This window comes from Rhipicephalus sanguineus, chromosome 6, assembly GCF_013339695.2.
Source record: "Rhipicephalus sanguineus isolate Rsan-2018 chromosome 6, BIME_Rsan_1.4, whole genome shotgun sequence".
In the NCBI taxonomy this organism is placed as follows: Eukaryota; Metazoa; Arthropoda; class Arachnida; order Ixodida; family Ixodidae; genus Rhipicephalus; species Rhipicephalus sanguineus.
In genome coordinates, this window is record NC_051181.1 from 145,252,232 (window position 1) to 145,275,839 (window position 23,608).

The 23,608-nt window shown below is 43.3% G+C and overlaps 2 protein-coding genes across 3 annotated transcripts; one reads left to right on the top strand and one right to left on the bottom strand.

Moving 5' to 3' along the window:
* Nucleotides 1–208: 208 nt before the first annotated feature.
* On the top strand, nt 209–6,320 carry LOC119396668 (TIP41-like protein). The gene is made up of 7 exons (XM_037663963.2): nt 209–700; nt 1,239–1,418; nt 1,976–2,075; nt 3,243–3,374; nt 4,124–4,219; nt 4,996–5,058; nt 6,088–6,320. Exons 1-7 carry the CDS (start codon nt 543–545, stop codon nt 6,178–6,180), a joined length of 822 nt encoding a protein of 273 aa, XP_037519891.1. The 5' UTR covers nt 209–542; the 3' UTR covers nt 6,181–6,320.
* LOC119396663 (uncharacterized) lies at nt 5,821–23,069 on the bottom strand. Of its 2 annotated transcripts, none has more exons than XM_049417185.1 (11): nt 22,678–23,069; nt 22,412–22,518; nt 16,184–16,405; nt 15,247–15,521; nt 14,305–14,574; nt 13,701–13,928; nt 12,290–12,433; nt 11,265–11,471; nt 8,016–8,167; nt 7,235–7,421; nt 5,821–6,176 (listed from the first exon to the last, which is right to left on the bottom strand). In XM_049417185.1, the coding sequence occupies exons 1-10, from the start codon at nt 22,903–22,905 to the stop codon at nt 7,236–7,238; spliced, it is 2,019 nt and encodes a 672-aa protein (XP_049273142.1). In that variant the 5' UTR covers nt 22,906–23,069; the 3' UTR covers nt 5,821–6,176; nt 7,235. The 2 variants fall into 2 exon arrangements, with proteins under 2 accessions (XP_049273142.1, XP_037519886.2); XM_037663958.2 differs by having other exon boundaries at nt 11,265–11,474; nt 22,678–23,064.
* Between the last annotated feature and the right edge of the window lie 539 nt (nt 23,070–23,608).

Genomic DNA, 23,608 nt, shown 5'->3' on the forward strand with positions numbered 1-23,608 from the left:
TAACATATAAACAAAATTTAAATATAACGCTGAATATAATTAGTTTAGAGGCACTTGATGTATTATAAACTTGATATTTTCAAACATGGCGACTTCGACGTATATTTAAATTTTGCTAGCATGGCCTTTGAGATTCGTAACAAAAACATTTGAAGAAAGTCAGTCAGCAGCCGATAAAAGCCAGCAGAATCCACAAGCTAAAAGTACGATTTGGAGACCGAAAATAAATGTCGACCATGACTACTGTTTGGAGGCTCCTTTTTTGAGTTTTGCGACTCCAAGCACGATCTGGCCATTTGAAGAAGAATGCTGAGGCGTGTACTTTGCAGTTAGCTACATTATAATATCAAGTAGCCACCTTACTGCGAGAGAATTACAGCCGCGGAGCTTCGACAGGCCCGGAAAAAGAGGTGTTGCCGGTCGGTAGCCGGCCAGTGTTTCACAAGGAAAGACGATACGATGCAACTGGTGAAGTGACGCTGTGTTGTTATACCAAGGTGTCAGTGTAATCCAGCCTCATAACGGCGACGAAGAAAGGAGAAATGTGCGGCGGCAAAGAAGAACACTTCGCCTTCGGCCCATGGAAAGTGACGGGCCGCTCTAGCCACATCCTTCAGTCACAGTGTCCAACACCAAGCGTGTGCAAAAGTGCCCCGTCCGATGGGACCGGTGAAAACAGGCAAATCTGCCTCTTTTGCAGGTAAACGAAAGTACAACGCGGAGTGCATCTTGAAACACTTTTCCACTCTCCAACAATGAACGCGTGAATACTTGATAAGATAAGGAAACGCCAGAATATATGATGCTAACCGAAGTTCCTAATGTTTCTCCCGTCGAGTGAATATCGCAGTGTTCCAGGGTGAATTTTCTTTTTGTTTCTTTTTTTTCTTTACAATTCATTGGAACCCTGGGGTTCACAGGGTTCTAAGAACTGTTCCAACAAACCAAGAACTGTTTGCACCGAACTATAGATTTGCGTAGGTAGTAGAGTTTTTGCGTTATCACAGAAGAAATATACGTACTTGTGCAAACAGCAGAATATGTTTCACATCTTGAAGTACAACTCATGTTCTCACCTATGCAAATAGAGCTTACCGAACGAAGCGTGCAAGACACTTTAAAAAACCAGTGTTACGTTCTCCTGTGCACTCTGTTAAACTGCCTCTTGTAACATTTGTCGCATGAGAATACGTGCATAGGTGACACCCTTACAGCAATACAACCTTTTCAATCCTCAGGTATGTTGATGAACTGAAGCTGCCAAGCCATCCAGACATGACCTTCGCCAACAACATTCTCCGGTTAGAGCATGCCGATGGGTTTGGGATAGAGTTCACCTGCATTGATGCTCTGCGCTGTCTCAGCAGCGACAACTACATCCCCAAGGTGGCAGCAGCACAAGCGTGGCGGGAAGCAAGGTGGGAGGGACTATGTTCTAATTCAGCCTCCGCTAGTCCAGCACATTGTCTTGCAACTTGTGTGTATTCTATGTCACAGCTACGGGTGTAGCCACAGAATATCCTGCAAAATTTACCAAAGGAAACTCTAGTACTAGTGCAAGCATGGGAATCTAAACTCCTTGCTTCATGAGGCCTTGAAAGCAAAACGAACTCAACAAAATATTGCATAATAAACACATCCTTTTGCAATAATTATGCCTGCAAGCATAAACCCATTGTCCTTTGCATTTAGAAAATGATAATTGCACAGAAATTTGCACAGACGCAATAATGTTACAAAAACATCTGAACTGACAGGCACAAAGAAGGCATATTGGTCTCCTCTCCTTGGTCCTATGAACTGCACCCATTGGACAGTAGGCAATGGCACAGGGTATTACCATACCTCAATTCTGACACCAACTGCTGTACAGCAATTCAGCATTAGCAATATGTTTCAGATGCTCTTTACCATACGTCTGTGTGTTCAAATTTTGACTGTGTTTTGCTTTGACACTCTCGTTTTGCTACCATAGGCCACTTGCCGACTATTCCAAAGACGACGAAGAACATTTTGATTGGACTTTCACCACCGACTACAAGGGGACACTTTTTGGCAACGACAAAGCTATTGCGGTACGTCAAAAGTCTGTGCAGCATGAAGATGTCTGCAGTAACAGCACTCCACCCCCCCCCCCCCCCCCCCGTTTAGCTTTTAATTAGCAAGTGTCGTCCACATTGTTTCAGTGGACACTTCGATTTATTGTACCAAACTGTGTAACCAGTTTACTTCTATTTAATGTACTGTACAGAACTTGCAGTTGTGGCAACAAGGCTGGTAAAAAACACGAGACATTTATTCTTCCACTAAAAGCTTTCCTCCAAAAAGTTCATCTAGTCTGTCTACATTATGCAGGTTATAGTATACTATAGTCCTTGAACAAGCAGAGTTTTGTTACAACAGATATGTGCAGCCTCAATATGACAAATGCATTGTCAAACCAGACTTAAAAATATTCCCCACCAAGCAACAAAAGCAATTGAGTTAGTTCATATTCTTGCTTTGCCCAAAAAGTTTGTGGCGTATATTTTGGTAGCTGTTTCGTCGCCCTAACTGATCACTGTCCTAACATTGCATAGCCCAGCTCTTGCATTTCGTTTTGTGAAATAAAGATCAGCTGCCCCCTTTTGTTCTCTGACCTACTCTGCTGCCTTCCTACCACTATCACTTTCTGTTTCATTGCACATTGCATAGCCCTTAGCTTCATCTGAAGTTTCTTTGTTAAACTCCAAGTTTCTAAAAATTACAATTGTTCAGGTTTTATGTCCCAAAACTAAGATAGTATTATTATTGACACCGTAGTGGAGGGCTCCGGAAATTTCAACCACCTGAGATTCTTTAACATGCCCTTAAATCTAAGTACACGGGCCTCAAGCATTTCCGCCTCCAATGAAAATGCGGCTGGGATTCGATCCCACGACCTTCGGGTCAGCAGTCGAGCACCATCACTACACCACCATGGTGGGTCCTCCAAGTTTCTGCCCAATATTCTAGTGCCAGCAAAATGCAATGATTGTACACTTTTCACTTTAAGGAGAGCTGTAATTTGCCAGTCATGATTTAGGAACGCCTGTTGTTCGTGCTCCAGCCCATCTTCTGTGAATTTCCTTTACACGTGTGGGTTCCCCTGTTAGTAACTGATCTAGATATTCGCAAAGATGTAACTTAGAACTTCTGTGACTGAATCACGTTTAGGGCCAGAAGATGTTGCCCATCGCAAAATTCAACTTCCTTGCGCTTAGGTGAAAGAGACTGAAGAGCGCATTGACTTGGAGAAGCTGAAGAAGCGAGAGCAGATCCTTTTTTACCAGGACGTTTGTCTCTACGAGGATGAACTGGCCGACCATGGAGTAGCGCAGTGCTCCGTTAAGCTGGTAAGTTGCAGCCTCTGAACACTGCATACATTGCAGAATTTATGTCCAAGAGGTACAGGTGGGCTAACTAGTTGCTTTATTATCATTTTAATGACAGCACTCTTGTTTAGACATTGACAAATGCAAAACATGTGTTTGTGGTTTGTGTTATGTTGTGTTCGTCAATCACCGCTGTTGTTAAACATAGTTGATTAATGTGTAGTGTCACTGGACACCTTTACATACTCATAAAGAATAGTTGACTATTCAAACTATTGCACACAGCTCAAATCTTCGAAATCGGAGCTTTTTTCTGTTCTCTTCGCTAGGAGCTATTAGACCCTCTTATTCCTATCCCTCAACGGTAAAACAAGGATCCTAGGCATAGCATTTCAGAACCATGTTATTATTGTTATAATCTCGTATTAAAAGTTATTCATACTTTATGTGCAGACACTACATACTCTGCATAGTAAGAAATGTAGATAAAGAGAAATTTTAGATTTCATGCAACTAATCATTCACTAATTTATTTGTCATACATGATTTGTAAAAAAAAAAAGGGATGCCTGGGTGTTTTCATGAAAACTATGGTTAAATAATGAGTGCCATGGTGTTGCATTTCACTAAAAATGGTAAGGCCTGTAAACCACGAGTGAGAATATTCACTGCCATCGCAGTTTTTTAGAGCAGTTTCATTACTACAACACAGTCATGGCATCTGCTGAATGCTGGACCATGATAACCGTGCTTCTTCTTGTTTTGTGCAGCGCATCATGAAAAACTGCTTCTTTCTTCTGCTGCGCTACTTCCTGCGAGTCGACAATGTTCTCATACGCATGAACGACACACGTTTCTACCATGAGGTACGAACAAACAGTCCAGCACGTGCTCTGCACTGGCTGAGATGACCTTTCTCATTTTGACATCTTTCACTGAATCAACGCCACGGAAACATACAAAAAAAAAAAATGGGTGAGGACATAACAATGAAATGAACCAGACAAGGATGAACCTGTAGCTTCTAATTGTGTAGACTATAAATTATTTTGCAGCTTTAGAACTTTACACGAACAAGTGTAACAAACAAATTTAAAGTAGGCCACACCCATGCACATGCTCTGTTTGATAAATTCATATGCAACAAACAACATTGCTAGCGCAAGCGAAGATACAATGACACAAGTGCCACTTGTTTGTTAAATATGAATTTTCACAAGCTCGCTCATGTTTTTATGTTAGACCTATAAAGCTATTCGTAACGTGGTATTAAAAAAGTAAGAATTGCGTTCTGATACTGTGGACAGTGTAATATACAGATAAACACTAGAGTTAGAGCTTGTCTGGTTGTTGATCTTTGTTTTAATATGTTCTCATCCTTTTTGTACACTTACGTAGGGCGGGTTTTACAGCACTATTTGTGAAGATTATGACGTAAGACGTCTGGTCGGGATGAAATAGTAAAAGAAGACATCCGAATACTGACCAAAATAGCGCCTAAAACAAGTATATTTACGTCTCAGCTCCCCTAAGGGAGCCTTGTTCACAATCGGGTTGCTCCAAGGACTCAACGCACTGTTTAGCAGAACATTATGCAATCATCGTGTGTTTAACTGTTAACAATGATGTCTTATCTTTGCAGGCAGGCTGGAATTACATACTGCGGGAGTACACCAGTCGGGAGTGCGAGGCATCTCAGCTCGATGTGAGTTGTAGAATTTTTTTCCCCCTCCCAAATTGCGTTGTTCTAAATGTAGCAGCACTGTGCGTGAGATGAAGTGTGTTTGTTTACATAGGTTTGTTGAAGAAAGGAAACTGCATATCAAATCTATGCAAACTTTTGCACAGGGAGAAATACTGTATGCACATATATACTATGCGTAGCTTAGCTCTAATGCTTGGACAGCCAGACTGTTCTTTTTAATACTCGTTTTTTTTTTTTGCTGGTAACAAGCTGATTATTGGTCAGTAATAGTCGCCAAGCCAAGTCTTCACTCACTCTTCAATACAACATCAACCTTTTATAAATAGTGGTAAACAGGCGACTAGCAGCAACGAGGTGTCTCCAGAATCACCAGCATCGCGAGAGGCTGGTATAGGATTTTTGAAACGGTCGAGGCACTTGAACTGGTGTGTGCTTTGTTCCTTGAATTTGGCTCACGAATCTTGTTGTTCTACAAAGCTGGTGGCAAAATTAGCCCGTAAAGTGTCATTCAACAATTGGCAAAACATTTTTGTCAGTTGACATTACTGAGTAGCCCTTTCGTCCTTGGACACAATCCAAACTAGGTGCAGCGGCATTTGCCTTTGTAAGGAGCAAGCTTTGTTGTGGAGATATGTGCATAGCATGCAGTGTTTGCCCACTCTCTGCTTCCCTTCTGAATTTAATTGCTGCAATCCTGACCAAACAGTATGCTCTATGCATGAATTTGCAAAACGGCTTTTGCTCGGGCATACACTTGCCAAACAAAGTACAGAATTGTTTATTTGAGGTAATTTTGTACACCTGTACATAGTGAATTCCCAAACGGCCTCATTCACTCATCAAGGCACATCATCTGGAGCTGTTAAAAAAAAAACACGAACTAAACATCAATACATTCTTCCACAAGCATGCTTGCTGAAATGTTTTTGCCGAAGCATGCATTCATAGTGCGATTGGATTGTGTGAATTCCATGTCGGCATGCACACAAAGCACATTTTCGTAATGATCCTATTACACATCTTTTGCAGCTACCAGTTGCAGTGCTGAGAGATCCTGCTGCGCTGTGTGAGCATATTCCAGTACGCAAGACGCTGATGGAACGCCTGCAGCTTCCTTGCTGAAACGAGAGAAGAGAGAAAGACTGGTTTTTGCATTGTCGAGTGGTGCTCACTTAATGGTCCCAATGCTTCTGACCACTGAATTTCCATTTGCTTTGCGTGCCAGTTTCTTTGTGCATAAAAGTGTTCCTTCGTGGAGTGTCTTTCTGCCTTAAAGGCGACAATGCAACGTTACCTACACTGTACTGCCCTGTGTGTGATACAACTTCTTTAATGAACTACAGTACTGTTAGCCCATTTATGCCAGAAAAACTGCCTCAACCAAGCTCTCTTCACGATGCCTGACATAAGCAAGTCTATGCCTCTTTAATGCAACAGTGAATCATGAAAATTGAATAAAATTCAACGTAAGCTGAATTACATGACAAAGTAAGCTTTGTAGACCATGAGCCGCGGCACAGTGTCCTTGGATACGCTGCAGATTACCCCAGCTTCCATTAAAAGAGACGATACAAATAACTTGAAAGGTGTGGTATCATGGTAAGTGAGATTCTGAATTATGTCACTGACCACGTAAAATGCACAGACCTGCAAAAATACACACTTAAACTTTTTCTTTTCTCAGCAATACTTCTGAAGGCTCATAAGATATTACTAGTACTTCATACGATATACTTTTCAACATTTGTTCTTGTGCTTCACAGACAACTATTCACCATGTTTGAGTTCATGTCTTGGTCTACCTAAAAAATCAAGTACTCAATGTAGGAAAACCAAAGACAGAATGAAAAAAGGCACACAGTAGGCCATTGTGCAGCTTTTCTGAAGCGAAATATAGAACATAAAAAATTGCATATCCTGTTTTAAACAAGGAGGCTGTACACTACAAGTAAAAGCAAAGCAGGATTGTGTGGGTTGATGGTGTCATTACTGTAACTTTTTCTTGCTTTCTCCTACTCCATGCCTCTTTGCTTTCACATTGCTGCATGTGTATGGCTGGCAATATTGCTCAGGAGAATATACGTAGATGTGTGCGTAAATTTGCAAACAGTATTCCACACATCTCTAACCAGAGGTTGTGCGCAGCACACTTCTTATCGACGCGTAGCAGACACACCTTATGCAAAGACGGCATCTAAGCAACGGGAAATGCCATCCCCAGACGTGTTCTCCAGGCGCTTGTACGCTTCCAGGGTGTCGCCCGCGGAGAGCAGCCGCTCAACTTCTCGACACGCCGCGTCAACTCTCTCCCCGACTTTCACGTCTGGTATGGCTCTGTTGTCGCCGTGGTCTTTGACCACGTCCTGGATACGAAAGAAATGCGCAGCACCACTTTGCAGTGTGAAAGATCCTGTCTGTTTCAATAAACAATGTGATCTCGACCATGTTCCAAAATTTGTAACATGCTAAAATACTGAAATAAAGAAATAAGGCTGCTTTTAGTTCTCGGCTTTGTGTCATCCTGCCTCCTTTAAACCTCATTCTGTGATTGTACCTAGCCAGCCTTTTACTACAGCTCCAGTGATATATACAGTGTTTGTAATAATACGTATAAAGAGTGGCGAAACTATATTAACAACATTACGAACAGGCTCAACAGAACATAACTTGGCAATTAAGGAAAGTGATAGCAACAGGAAGTACAGGCCTGCCGGTAACATACGTGACACTTGAAATGATAGTATGGGAATGAATGAACAATGGTTTAACTAAAAAATGCCCTAATACATATATATCTTTAGCATTTAAAATAATTTTTAAGTTTAATTCTTAGTTTGTTATGAAGAGCAAAGTATTCCTTGAACATGTGACTGCTGGCACAATTGCTTCAAATGCTGCAGATACCCTCACGCTTTTTATTATGGAAAAAGAAGAGGTGACTTTTTTAAAAGCCTTACGAGCATGCGTAGCAACGTCTCTGCTCTCAGTGCTGGCCAACAGTGGCCCCCGGGCAGCTCAAGCTCTAACGACGAGACGCCTTGACCCAGAGACTCCAAATGGGCCGGCCATGCTTGGAGTCCAAGGCGTTCTGTAAACCTGTTGGCACCACCTATGGATTCCAAATACAAGGTTTTTGCATACCTTAAAAGGAACCTCTTCCTGCGAGCTAAAAGGAAACCACACCATAGCACATCCATTTTTAAATATCAGGAAATGGCCTTGTTCCAGTGAATAACTGTCATCTAAACTGCAATGTGACTGTAAAGGTTAGCAGCTTGTCATCAAGCAACACAATAATACATCGCAAGAAGCATTGAATACCTGCCAGAAGGAGCACCTATTGTTTTCTGATGTGCATTACTGTGCCCTGCGTCACCATGGAAAAAACATACACTCTTGAGGCATGTACAGGGGTGGTCAAAAGTTCCCAGGCCGCAACGACCGGCTGAGGAGCAGCAGCTCGCTGCTATCGGGGCGCTCTCATCGCAATCACGCCTTGGCGCACGCTGGCGTCGAGCGTGTGCGTGAAGGGGGAGGGGCACCCCTCTCCATTTCTAGCTCTCTCTGATAAGAAAGCGACGTATAAATTTGGTGCGTCATGTTCCCTCACTGTCCGCTCGTCGATGTTTTACTACTGTGCAGCGTGTAGCGAGGCGGCAGTCTTCCGGAAAACTGACGCATCATTATTGAGGCTACATTTAGCTAGGCACCATATACATTACCGTGGTTTTCGGCTTCCTGGAAAACAATATCGTGCGTTTAACTTTCCATTGGCACTGCGGTGGTTCTATCAGCCGTCTTTGCAGGCCATTTCGCAGCATAGGAGCTTGGTGGGAGCCCGAAAGGTATTCAGAAGAGCTTGTGTTGGGGCTAGTTGGAACATCTTAGTGAAATAAGCAGCGCTGCACAGTAGTACTTTATACCTAGGTTCCTTATGAAGGAGAGCAACAAAGAGAGAGAGGGATACACCACCCCCCCCCCCCCCCTTCCATGCACACGCTGGACACCAGCGTGCGCCAAGGCATGATTGCGATGGCAGTGCCCCGATAGTAGCGAGCCGCTGCTCCGCGGCCTGGCGTTGCGGCCTGGGAACTTTTGACCACCCCTGTACACTCGAGCTTCGATATAATGAACATAGATATAACAAAATATTGGTTATAACGAAGTAGATGCAGTGTTACGAATACGTTTATAGCAAATTTTCAGATATAACTAAGTTATTTTCGTGTCAGATGCAACTGTGCTATAATGAGGTCTACGTTTAATCTAAAGTGTAATGTATTAACTCAATCAGAGTTGTTACGGTGTCACACGGGCACTTTAGATCGCGATCAGGGTTGATCCGGAGTGGACTTCTTGATCGGAGTCGCTGCTACACGGTCCAACCTAATCTGGATCGTCTGGCGCAGACGTCAACCGAATTGCGATCACAGAGCTAGATCGCGATCCTCTTGATTCTGATCTGGCCTGATCGCAATTAAAAGTGACCATGTAGCAGCACTTGATCCGGATCGAGCCTAATCCAGAACGGCCCTGATCATGATCAGAAGTGCCCACGTGACACTGGTATTATACGGGGCGCAATGAGTCCATCTCTCAACCTTACCTCAGTTACCTCTATGGCTGCAACTTCCTAGCTCCACAGTGACAGCTGAAGTTTGCGTCTGACATTTCAAAGCGAGAAGAAATGATAAAACTGCGAATTGCTCGGCTGAGTCTCTGGGTCACGTTATAATATTGGCCATGACTTCAGTAGTGACGACTAACTAGCGTACCCAAGTGGACACTTTTGGATTCCATGATGTCATTGCAAGCTGGTGCAAACATTCCGGAGCAGCACCATCATCAGCTTTTCATTTTTGTTCATTTTTCGGCTTACCAAGCTTTTCACAGTTACATGGTTTGTACAGATGTCGGAGACAAAAATTCGAGGGTATTCAAGAACTTTCAAGGTCCTGTCAAAGCTTTTTCAAAAGTGCAGAGCAGCATCCAACGTAAATATTTTTACTAGGCATGTGCAAATATTCGATCACTTCAAATATTTGAACAAATATTACATTATTCGAAATTTCGAAGCATCTGGAATGAACAAATAGACGTATATTAGACTGCATGTAACCCTCCTGTAAAGGTGGTTTCATTGCAGCGTAGGTGTTTTATGCCGTGAAAACACCTATCCAGGAAAAATCCGCACTGCTGCAAAGCCCCACTTTAAGGTTAAACGAACATGCTACCCTCACATTGATTAATCATTTTTTTAAGTTTAAAAGCTTGTTACACGGGCTTATATGCTCTAAATATAGCAAATTTTACAAAGTAGTGTATTTTACTGGTTATCACTTGCATCCTACTGTAATTCAAATCCTGCTACTATTCAAAGCTGCGCCCACTTCACTTTGAACCAAGAAGAATGACATTCGCACATGCCTCGTCCCAATTTTCAAAAAATATTGTACAGGTTAGTTTGACAAATGTGCTCATTTTTCTTTATGATATGTGATATACACTATTCGATTAGGAATTATTCGACCAAATCACTATTCGCTTCAAACCTAAAATTTACTATCTGCACATCGCTACTTTTTACTATAACATTTCCAGAACACTACAGGTAACTTCACTGCACTAGAAGTACAAAAATGTGTATTGCAGATATCCAGCCTTGATACTTTCTTTCATTAGATGGCTGATGTCCACGAGTTCTCTCACTATCCTTTTTGAAGTATCCCCTGAACAAATAGGCAATGAATACTGATAATGCAGCCACCATGGCCGGGAATCAAACCCACCTCCTTGAGCTTAGCAGTGCAGCACTTCACCTGCTGAGCTGCCACGATGGTTAAGTGCTCTGCAGTTAGAGCAACCAATTTGCTTCTGCAGAAGCATGGTTTAATGAAACAGTACAACCTAATTGTTCCCTTTTCTGTGCATTTAATGTCTATTAGAATTTCATCTACTCGGAATGGAAGGGTACCCATACCCTAATCGTCAAATCAATTTACATGACGCATTGTCGTTGAAGGACTGTCTTTGAGATAGATACTCCTATTAGAGATAAACTGGATCTTGAGAGTATCTATGCTTCAGCAGGACAGAAAAGTGTACAAGTTAGTACAGCTGCATACTTAATTTTTTACATTTGCATAATGGGTATGATTGCATACGAGTTTTTTCGCGCTGTGTATTAAGTATGTACCTATGCTTACCGGCAACACTGGAAACTAAGTGACTTGCCACAGTTAGCACAGCTGTCTTCTGTGCAGGCCCTTCATTGAGACAGGTTTGCGACGGAAGCACTGTTGTCTTGAGCAAAGTTAGCACTGGTTTTCCAGTGGCTTCCCTAGACGGTAGCACCAATGCCATGGTGGCCACTGCAGCTGTGTCACATTTGACACTTATCTTCAAGGGCCTTCCTCCTGGAAGATGGAAGAATGCAGTTAATCATGAGGCAATACTTTCAGAGATATAGCGACCAGAAAAATAGCCCCTCCCTGCCTTGTGCAGTGTGCTGAATTTTTACTTCCCTCTTTTTTTTTCCCCTTTCTTCACTAAAGTGCCACTTCAGTTTAGTTCACATATTGAATCATAGAAAACTACTTCAATGCCAGATCGATCGATCAATCAATCAATCAATCAATCAATCAATCAATCAATCAATCAATCAATCAAACAAACAAACAAACAAGCAAACAAACAAACTTTAATTGGGAATTTAAAGGCATGCTGGAAGCATACTCAAAAGGCCAACAAATATCTTGGCTTGATGGGCACCATACTGCCTTTACAACCATCAGCAGCAACAGCTGCACAAAGAAATTAGCCAACAGTGAGATTTAAAATCGGTGTTACAAAAACAAGGAAACACATGCACAATCACAATGATATGCAGAATCACAAAACTACAACGAAAAAGAAATGGGGGTGGAAACAGCACTGGAAGAGTGCATACTAATTTTAAAATGTTAGAAAAAGCAAGAAATAATAATAATAAATTAATACGACAATATAGTATAAGTGCTATAAGATATGTCCTTGGTTTTCATTTCTTTTTCTGCAGTGGCAAGAAATGCCATTTCTAAGCTCGAGATATTGCTCATTTATTTCTAGAAATGCTAACCAAGGCAGCTGAAATACTAGTCTGTTGGTGTTTTGAATGAAAAGAAGAAACAATCTGCAAAATATGCATACAGCAATTGTTTATGCAAGACGTTGAAGCGCAGTAAAGGTCTACCTGTTGCTAGAGAAGCAGCAGCAGACCGGCAAATGGTGCGATCGCCAACATCGAAGCTGGCAACATGAATCCAGTTTGAGGCCCCAGAATCTGGAAAAGTGGCTACCAAGCGCCCATCTTCACGCTCAGCAGTGACTGTTATTGCTGGAACACAAGACAATAGATACCAAATTGACCTAACGTCCATAATGTCACAAGTTTTGCTCAGTTATAAGTGATCGCATGGGCCTTGAATTTAGTGGTGTACTCACTAATGTGTACGGAAAACTAAAAAAATTTCTGTATTGAACAGATCACTCATCTACCTAGTTCCCAAAGGCAGAATGCCAGCTAATGCTGCAGACGCTCAGACATTAGAGTGGTATGAGCCTGGCAGGGGCACATTTTACACTGACTGAGAGGCATGCCCGTAGCCAAGGGGAACCTCACCCCACCCCCCACTCCCTCGAAATTCTGATGGAGGGGGGTGTTTTACCGAAAATAAATAATGAAAACAGGTGTTTTTCTCAAATAGTCAAGGCCTTCAGCAAATGTCCCCCCATCTCCCCCAAAAACTTTCCTGGCTATGGGCCTGCTGAGAGGTATCGAAATTGATTTGATTTGTATTTAGGACATAAGGTACTTGAACTTACATTTTAATAATTATATTTATTTATTTTACTCAGTTAATAAGCTCTTTGTGACCCTGCATTCAAGCTGCAATGTTAAGGTACACCCCACTCATCTGCCCTGGAATACTCTTCTTTCAGCTACAGCTATGAGCCAACTGTGCAAGTGTAGTTTCAAAGGATCTTGCTCTGACTTGACAGGGGTATTGTCTTTCTTCTCGGAAGAAGCTCCGCATTTCAGCTCTTGGTGTAGGTGCACACGTTTCACTTTTCCTCTACTCTACATCTCCTCATTATCGCATAATCCTAATCTCCTTATTAGTAGATATATTTGCCTTCACTCTACCAAAACGTTTCACTCCTATCTAGTACCTGCCTGCACTCCACCTTAATGATGAACTTAGCTAGTTCGCTGAGTGGTGAGAGTACATAAAGATAGACAGAAGACTTCACACTTCAAACCGCAGTTGTTTATCATTCTCAGCAGCATTAGCGTTGTGAAACCTGCTGTTAGAGGGCGGAATGTAAAGTATGAACAAAGCAGTAGATTGGAATTCTAACTTTTAACCAGCCTTTCCATCATCGCGCGATACCACTGCATCAAGTGCTCCTCAGTCAATAACCAAGGGATCGACGTGTTATGCACGAACGAGGCAGTAGGTCGAAGTTCTAACTTCTGAACACTCTATCTGCCATTTCACACAAAACTATCTCATCAGGTGCTCCTCGGTCAACAACCAAGCAGTCGCATACTCAGCTGCATTGCCCACTGTTTTTAACTCTTCTCCTCTCTGTGCACTCACAGCGATGTTGGAGCTGCCGCAGTTGTTGCAAAGCAGCCTGGACAAACAGAAGCTCGTTCTTGGCCTGCATGATTGGGTGTGGGTGCAGACCCTGCAGCGAAAGGCGTTGTGGAGGCAGGGGTGACACCAGGCGCACGCCTCCACAGCCATCCAGGATCAGGAGCCCAGAGGAATCCTGGTTCAGCTCGCTCTGATTGGTATTTGCTTTAGCGTGAAGCTTGGTCAAGACTGCAGGCGGGGCAATGCACAATGTCAAACAGAGGCAAGCAAAGATTATTTTCTATTACTTGAGCTAACTGCATAGAGAAAAGGAACCCAGAAAGACAGAGTTGAGGAGAGCTACTAGCTACTAGATATTTACTAGCCCCTATCTGATACACACAATTCCCTTTTAGCGTAACCATTGTGCTTCTGGTGAAGTTACAGCTCTATGTGTGCTTTGTGGTGTCTAAATCTCCTATTCTAGTATACTCCTTTACATCAACACTGACTACTGCCTTGTGCGCATCATTTCAGCAATCCTCTACTTTTTTTTATAGCTTGCTTTGCACAGTTCAACTAGCCATGCGATACACACTCACTTGCAACCCACACTTTGCCTCACCTGAGGATGTGAGGCTCTGAATCGACAGAGCCTTTCCCAGAGGCAGTGGTCCTGCTTCAACCTGAAGGAATGCAGCCTCTTGTGGTGACTGCTGCCTGATGGCCACGTGGGCCTCCCAGGGTGTTCCCTTGTGCAGCCAATGGATAAGCGCTCCATTCAAGCAGAAATCGTGCGCTTCCTCGAGAATATTAGGTGTCCAGGCCTCCAGCCAGGTTCCACTGCAGCTGCTCAGCACTTTGCCCCTGGCACCAATGATAAGCACCTCCATGTCTGTCAGAAAGCAGAGGAGTGCTAATTTTTTGTATCGTTGAACAATACTTTGCTAAATAGAGTCGTTCACATCCTGTTGGAACCACCAGTAACCTCAAACCTTTTTTGTTTAGCTTACAACGGAGGGAAACATCAGTCCTCATTCAAACCAAGGAAATGGCCGCACTTAAATGAGGTACATGGTTTCAAACAGCAGCTTAGGGTGAATAATACATCTTATAAAATGCTCGAGCTGTGTGTGCTTGCACAGATTTTTGTGTGCTTGCACAGATGAATTTGCTGCCCTTAGCATGGCAGTACTATTTGCCCTGAAGAGAAAGCTAGCCTTACAGCAGGAAAAGAATGACACACATGGTAACCCAAACTGTAAGCTTCTGCCAGTTGAGACAATTGGTGACTGGTGCTGGGGGACAGTTCTTGTTAAAAGTCAAAATAGAAGTCAACATTTCCTTCAAGCGGTGTGTGATGTCTCATGGGAAGGCTACTATAGAGTAAGAAAGCGGTTCGCCATGTTCAGCGCAAAAAAAAGGAACACGAAAACACAAGGAAGTGTACGACACAAGCGTGTGTTTTCGTGTTCCTTTTTTTGCGCTGAACATGGCGAGTATGTTCCAACTAGCACAATTTGCCACCTTACTTCAAGAAAGCGGTTGCCCTCTGCAAAGTACTTACCTTTGTTCTCGAGATGTTCAGGCTGCCAGCAAGAGATGGCAGTCACTGGCTGGCCCAAGTCACAAACCAGACGGGCCCTACATGATTCATGAGGGCGGTCAGAATGCAACAGCGTGCCTAGAACACGGCCATCAGGTAAACCCAACAGCAGTACGCAGGACCCTCGCTGCTCTGCATCTGTTGACTGACTGGGGAGGTCACTCGGCTTCAAGCCCAGAAGCCGCGTGAGGTGCTTCGACAAAAAGAGAGAGCTTCCAGGTGTTGAACAGTCATCCCTGGAATGAGAAATGCCATTCCCATTACAACGATCTCGCTTTTTTTCCGCAAACTATTAATGTTTGCCAAAAAGAGATCATAGAGCTGATGAATGTAATGATAGGAAGGGGTGGATTTGGAGAGCGACAACACTTATAACGCAAGAGATACTTTTCAGCACAATAAGTGATGACAACTCACGGATGTCTGATTTCTAAGCGTAACAAGGTAAGAGGAAATAAAGCTTTATGCTGTAGCAGAACTAACAGATTCTTTGGTAAGCAACTGCCGTATGTTTCCTCAAACTTCAATGTGCGCCAATAACTGCACTCGTCCTCCACTGAAATGACAGCCCCATCTAAGCATGAAACTCACATTTTGTTGTTCAGCAGTTGAATTTCATAGCAGAACTTATTCAATCTTTAATTTACATGGCCAGGTGCATTAGAATGCATGGAAATCCATGGTCTGTTGTAGAAGCAGTGCCTCCGTAGGCAGAAAAGGTAGCTATTAAACCCTGCACTGTTACTGTAAACAAACTTTGTCTTTGCCTAATTGTTCTTAATCTTCTACTTTTACACATGCAATTTACAAAGAAGCAGCAACAAGATATGGCAGAATGTTATCACTAAGCTTTCTACTACTATCAAGTGTGTGGAATTTTTCACTTCTGCGTACTGACCTCGTGTGGTGTTGACTTTCCAGAAGTCTTGCACACCACAGCACTGGACCTGCGTCTGGTGAACGCAAATGATGCTGCGTGCTGCATGTGACGCGGCATATGGGCGGTCCCTTGCCATTGACAAGCAACTCCCAAGACCCTGGACACACATTGTATGCAGCCACGAGGCCGCCCCATGGAAGCCCACAAGCCGAGATTGGCCCAAGCAGGAAAGTCCTGGCACTAGGTCATGCACACCGGAAGAAAAACAGAATTAGCTAGTGCCTTTTTTTAACTAGGATGGTTTTATGTATGTAGCTACAGCAAATGTGGTTGTTACATGGGGGGATTTCAGTTTTCGTTCTGGCATATTTAACCCATTATGTGTTTTGCCATTATTCATGACCAACTAAATATATGGGCAAAATGAGCCAAATATGCCAACTGCTTTCTTTATTACAGCAAGCGACAATATGCAACCTTACAAGATCTGAGTAATAACAAAGCAGCGACAAGTGCAATCCATAGTGAATATTGAAAGATAAACTTTAATAGCCTACAATGTGAACCATTGTTAACAGCCTATTACGTGCGGAGCACTTTAGGGGGCCGGGCTGTCGTATGCTGTCTAGGCTTGTGCAAGTATTCGAATAGTTCGAATATTCGAAAGAATGTTAGAGTATTTGAATTTGCTTTGCAATGAATTTAAATTATTCTAAATTTCGAAGTATTCGAAATGAATGAATAGACATGTTATAAATGGCATGTAACCCCCTGTAAAGGTGGTTTCGCTGCAGTGGAGGTGTGCTATACCGTGAATACACCTACCCAGAAAAAATCCGCACTGCGGCGAAGCCCCACTTCAAGGTTAAATGAACAAATCACATCGATTCATAATTTCTTAAGTTTAAAAGCTCGTTATACTGGCTTATACGCTCTAAGTATAGTAAATTTTAAAATGTAACGTATTTTACAGCTTATCACTTGCCTTCTACCGCAAGTCAAGTCCTGCTACTATTCAAAGTTGCTTCCACTTCCCTTTGAACCAAAAAGAACAATACGTGCACATGCCTTGTTTCAATTTTTAAAAAAATATTGTGCAGGTTAGTTGGGTCATGACAAATAAGCTCATTTTTTTTAATAACATGTGATATGTACTATTCAAATTCGATTCGAAATTATTTGACCAAATCACTATTTGCTTCGAACCTAAAATTTACTATTCGCACACGCCTAATGCTGGCGTATGCTGTCATCGTACGCTATCCTAACTTGGCGTAACGCAGGCAAAACCACAAATAGCATAGCCATCTGTAGCGTATTGAGCACGCGCTCCACCAAGGAGAAGTCTTCTTCCTCTTGTTCTTCCATGCCTTGACGATGATAAGTGCGGAGCACTTGAGGGGCATGGCAAAACCACATATAAAAATAGAAAACAAGAGGAAGCAAGCGAGAAAGAGAGAGAGAGAGAAAGAAAGGGAAAAAATAGGAAGAAAAATAGAAAGAGCGAGAAAGAGAAAAAAATAGATAGAGAAAAAATGACAAAAAAAGGGAAAAAGAGAAAAAGAAAGAGAAGAGGAAAGAATGAGAAAACCTAAGAGAAACAAAGAAGGCTGTCCAGCTCCGCACTTCCTTCCGGCTTGGCACCCTTAGTGCAAAGCTGCCTAATTTTTTTTTTTTTTATAAATCATTATCAGGGCAACTGATAAAGTTTATTTGCTAGTTGACAACCAAGAGCCATGACTAAAGCCCACTGGCTCAACAATACAAAAAAGCCTTGGTGCTCACTGAGATGTCAAATACAAACTTTTGGTGCTCAATTTGACGTTACTCGTGAATGAACACACCATGATAATTCACTCCAATGATCAATCCATCAATCATTTGATATGCCGCATTTTACCTGTCTCATGCCATGTATGCAATTAAAATTTGGGTCACCAAGTTTTGTGCCTGTGGTTCAAGACAATTTTGGTAAGCTTTTACGACGGGTTTAGAACTTAACGAAAAAATTTAACTGCTGCTCTCCGCTGATGACACTCAATCTACAAAAATGTTGTTATCATTATTATTATTGGAACTATTTCGTCAGCTGAGTTACCACTTCGTGGGATGTATGCTCCCCATTTTTGTCAAGGCCAAAACGTCCCGATCCATTTGGGTCTCTTAGAAAAGTTCCTATGATAATTTAGGTGGTGCCCATCCTGTACATGCATGATTTTGTTCCTCGTTATTTTTCATGCCATAATATTACACCCCAAATTAATCCTAGTCAAATCGGGAGGTAATAGAAAACGGGGTCACCAGATGGTCAGATGGTATTCTTCAGGCCACCAGGAGATGCCTTGGTGAGCTTAAGGAACTGGTGTTAAATAGATCTCACCAGCCTGCCTGATCTGGTGACACAGTGTTACCCGTGGCCTCACCAGGTGTTGCGAGTGGCTTGGCGATACCTAGCAATGGTTATACCAGTATGTCCTTTACAGCGAAAGCTGTTATGAGGTCGCAACAACAACCAATTTTGGTGGCGTAGTTGTTCGCCGCTGCCGGTGTCCGTAACAGCTGAACGCGAAATGAGAAAAAAACATCCAGGATTGAGCGGGATCCGAACACGGGCCCTCTGCATGGCAGGTGAGTATGATCATGATGATGCTCCTGGGATGATTGGCACCCACCCACTCAGAGGGATCGGCCAAGAGTAGGGCGGATCATCTAGTCTGAAATTTTTTAAGTGCTAATAGAGGTTACAGTGTCAATTAGAATGAAGAGTTATTTCTACCACATAGCCACACTAGTGCTTGAAACTCCTTTGCAAAAAGACACTAAGCAGGCGTCATGTCGGGCAAGGAATGACATTAACGAATGTGACATAGTGTGGTGGAAGAGTAAAATAACAACCAGGTGTCATACACTGCGAATTGTGTAATGGGTAGGTGGTTTAAAGCTTCCGACCCATTACAAGGGGCTCAGCCATAATCCTTCATCGTCATCAGCCACAACGTCAAAAAGGTGCACATAATGCTTTACAGATGTGTAGCGGTTACCTCGCTCCTGCAGAATGACAGATAATGGCACAGTGAGTGCTACCTTACTTCACAAAAGTTATGATGATTTATGGCATAGTGGGTACCTTGCAAGTGTACTTGTATTAGTTGCCCCAAGAGAGTTTACAATGAGCTCTAGAAAAGCTGCTCTCCCAGCTTTCGCTGTGACTGTGCTGCGTGTGCCGCGCAGGCTTGTCATTTCTTGACTGCCTCAAGGAAAAGCCATGTTTCCACCAAACATTTCTTGTTACCTAACCAAGACACTGGAAAGGCTGTGTGATAACAGGAGCCTAGCTTGTTTTACTTAGTTAGATCCAGAAACCTGCTAGTCCTCAAGATATCAAGAAGCTAGGCAGGTCATTCAAGAGCACTCGCGCTTGTCACAAGTTATTCAGTTTATCATAGTGACCAGTGTAGCGGTGGCTCTTTGTTCAGCTTGTATATTTGTAGATGACATGCCACGTGCTAGACAAAGAGTTTTCTATTTTGGTTGTTGATTCAAGAGAATGATTACAAACACAGACCGTAAAATGCCAGGTGCACAGCGAGACAGGCACTCTTTTTACAATAAAACAATGATGCCACATTGAGCAAAAAAAAAAAATCTACCGAGAAATTCCATTTTTCTTTTATTGTTTTTTCATTTGCTCCACATTATGCAGCTGTTGCTACGGAAAATAGAACGGCGAACTGGGCAGCCGCAAACCTCGTCAAGCGGTCTGGGACTTTCTTTTTTTTTTTGCAGTCTCGCTGTCTGTAAATAATGGATGAAAAATAAACAATACGAATTCGAACTTGAATCCCTGGTCATAAATTCTGAAATGGCAGCACAAATGTAATAAAAAAGTAACAGCCCTTCTGTCCTCTCCCTTGTGCCGTACAGACGTTGCTTACGTAAGAAATGCCATTGTGTTGCTTTTCTAAATGCAGAGTCCACTTTCCACTAGAGGTACAAATTCTTTAGTCCCCATGGCTTTTATAGCCCATTCACACACGAAATTTTGTTACCATAGCAAGGTTTATTAGGACATAACTTTTTTTTTTCTGCTGTTCCTTTCATTTTGCCATCTATGAGAGCTTTCGCACATTTCCTAACCTAAATTTCTTTTGCGTCTTTTTTTTTTTTTTTTTAAGCAACTGCGGTGTATATATTCTATCTAGAGAGTATTCATTTCGATAAGCAGTAAAAGTGCACACGTATCTATCATTTTCTGCTGCATGTCTTTCCTTTATCTGTCTTGATTTCCTTTTCTAGCTGCCTTCAAATTTGTTTAGATGGCTGTGGCAGCCAGGAGAACTGTGTCCGGCTTTGTTGAAGTGGCTGTGAAAAAAAGAACCACATATGAACACCACTAGTACTAGGAATACGATGTCTACACAAAGGCAAGGAACACAATAGCTTTAAGTTATGACAATTTGCTAGCTGCATTTAACTCAAGGTGAAAGCTTGCATCTCGGAAAGAACAAAGCAACGGTGAAAAACTGCCTCTAGAAAATCCCTCGTTGTTAAATAAAAGGAAATCTCTACGGAGGGAACGCTGACACATATGTGATAGTAAGAAATACAGGAATTAAACTGACCTCGAATAACATTTGCAAAAGCCGTGAAGGTTGTAGGCAATGGGTAGCCATAAAAGCTTGGCATTAATGCGATAACTTGCCAAGAATGAGGATATAATCAATCTTATCTGGTGCTGCACTCTACACATTTTTGGTTTTGCTACAAGGTAACAAGTAGGCTTTGTTATCACTAAAATGAAAGGTATAAATTATTTTTACCCCGTCAAAATACTTAGAAGTAGGCCGACTTGTTTTACACATGTAAAAGAGAATTCGCAAATCCTGCACCATTGATACAGGCTTTAAATGATATGTACATTTAGTTGAATTTATCCAACAACACCTGCTTGTGCATCCCTATATTGCCGAAAAGAAAAATTAATAAACGACCCAAGAATAAGTCCTCAAGGTAGAGGAGAATATCTAATTGAGTTATAAAAATTAAATGGACTTGTTTTATTTCCAAATAATTCTAGTGTGTACGTGTGTGTGTAGCTTTGGCATACTAATTTGTTAGTCCCCTTGAAAATTAAATAGGCGAAATTACACCATAAATATTTCAAGGAAAATTTCTCCTTCAATAAAATAAAGCACGTGATTCACACAAGAGAAAGTAGGTCCAAGTCTTGCACATACGCGTAGCAAAGAATGCCGTATTACATCAGTCCTCACGCTAAGTATAATGCGGAACAAAGAAAGCTAAACAACGCTCAACGACCTTGGCAGCTGCAGCTGCTCAGATGGAACTCACTACGAGAGCTCTCATGCGAATTGGAAGCTGGAAGTAACAATAGAAAGTCACATGACAATCGTTTCAATGCCGTCCGGGCTCTCCGCGTATCGGTAATGCCTCCTTCCACTTGACCTCTCGCGCTGTTCCAAGTTCGCTTCACGTGTCATTTCCGCTTTTAATGGCGCGTTTCAGTCTTTACGGAAATTGAGAAACTGCCTACGCGGGTGAGCGTTTACCTCACGACAGCGATGCTATGCGGAGAAGTCGGCTTGCCGGAAGGCACAATAGATGCAGTCGACTGGTTTCAGATTGGCCAGGGACAACGAACGGCGTTCGGTGTCGGCAATTTCAAGCACGCGGAAATGTTTGACGGAATCCACTGGCGGTAGTTTCATATAAATTACAGCGTCGCCAAGCGCGCTCCCCAGGCGCCGTACAATGTGCGAGCCGGCATTTCATAATGTCAAGGTCACTTCAATCGGCGCGTGACGCGAGTATTCTCCGTTAAATGTTGAATATATCTAATGTTCAACGAAATTTTCAGCGCATGCATACACTGCACACGAGCTGCAGGTGTAGCCCGCCCGGCCTTAGTTGTAAACGAGGAAGTGCAAACCTTATTACCAATGTACGCGCTCTTTGTGAAGCCTCATGCGAGACGGAAAACTTTACGAATGTAAAAAAAAAAAAAAAGAAAGAGAGAAAAAGGGATCTACGAGCGCTCGCTCATTCCACGAACACATACATAGAACGCGGCTGGCATGCGCGGTACAGCCGCAGCCACTGCTGCAATGTCAACACAGCCGGGTCGACCAATCCGGCGAGAGTTATTTCTTGCTCGGCTCTGCTGTGTCGCAATCGCTCGCGCTCCTCTGCTGGCTGGTCGTGAAACTCGGGCTGCTGCAGACTTACCTCACTTCGCCTAGTGGTACGGTCCACACGCCTTGCGCAGTCAAGGCCACGAAAGCGTCGTTCGCACGGGCGATTTCCCGCAGTCCAGACTTGCAATGCAGCACATTCTGTGCGGGTCATCATTTATGATCAGACACGCTCGAGAATCGCACAATAAATTGCGCGCAAGAAGGTCGCCTTAGCGTTTGCCGGGGCTCTTTAGGCCCGAACGGCCCCAGTTTTAACGAAGCATACGCTTTCAGCGAAGCCAAGTAGCGCGTACTCACCTGAAACGTAAAGCGAGCGGCCCGAACAGGGGTGGCACATTTTGAAAATCGCACCTTGTAAACGGTGACAGCTGGTTGGTTGAGGCTAAACCGACAAACTATTAAGTCCTCTCCCGATGTAAACGCGCGTATGCGTTCATGGGGAGAGGAGCACGCGAAACGCGCCAGATAGAAGGACGCAGCTCTTGCATCATCAGCTCCCGCACGTGCGCGCAACCGCGCCGCCATTAAAACACCTCGATGGCGCTTGGACCATCCCAATCGCGCGGCAAAGCGCAAGGCCACCGATTGCGAAACTCGCTCTCGCACTCCACGCGGTCTCCTCGTGGCCCGCTCTGTAACAGAGAGCAACGCTTCAATGGCGAGCCAATTTAACTGAAAGATGCTGTCATGCTCTTTTAGAGAACACACAAAAAACATTGGAGGATAATTCAAGGGTTCAGGCGAGATGTTGGTTTCGCATGTGGTGTGAACAAAAAAAAAAAAAAAAAGAAAGAAAAAGCGGCGGCATTCCCTAAGGCTGGAATTTGCGCAATACGTGGGTAGTCATGACGACGGCGGGAGTTGTCAAAATTACAGCGCAGTTGAAACAGGTTACGGGCGGCCGTGCGAGCTTTCTCATTCACATGCGCGTGCGAGCTTTCCTCGAGATTATGACGCGCGCGCTGAGTGCGGCAACAGGTTGGCTCGTGCGACGTGGCGGCGATCGTGAATTCCACGCGCGCACCTGTATGCGGCAGCCTCGACATGCGCGCAGCCTTATCGAGACGTTGTCACGGCGAGGCCGTGATCTCGGCCGACGGTTCGACGGCCCGTTGACAGCGGCGGCGGCCATGGACCGAGCGACCGAGCCTCTCCGATCGACGTCAGCGCTTTGCGTCATGCGCCCACTCGCCCACGCAGTCCGGCCTCGCGCTCAGGGTCGAGGAGG

Excerpts from the sequence above, each read along its gene's own strand:
- LOC119396668 (XM_037663963.2), top strand. The coding sequence starts at position 543 with ATGTGCGGCGGCAAAGAAGAACACTTCGCCTTCGGCCCATGGAAAGTG. Across the intron at positions 3,375-4,123 it reads CGCAGTGCTCCGTTAAGCTG|CGCATCATGAAAAACTGCTT; the intron begins GTAAGTTGCAGC and ends TGTTTTGTGCAG. Across the intron at positions 4,220-4,995 it reads ACACACGTTTCTACCATGAG|GCAGGCTGGAATTACATACT; the intron begins GTACGAACAAAC and ends TTATCTTTGCAG.
- LOC119396663 (XM_037663958.2), bottom strand. The coding sequence starts at position 22,905 with ATGGCGGCGCGGTTGCGCGCACGTGCGGGAGCTGATGATGCAAGAGCT. Across the intron at positions 11,475-12,289 it reads TGCTGCTTCTCTAGCAACAG|GAGGAAGGCCCTTGAAGATA; the intron begins GTAGACCTTTAC and ends TCCATCTTCCAG. Across the intron at positions 8,168-11,264 it reads CTTAGTTTCCAGTGTTGCCG|GTGGTGCCAACAGGTTTACA; the intron begins GTAAGCATAGGT and ends TGGAATCCATAG.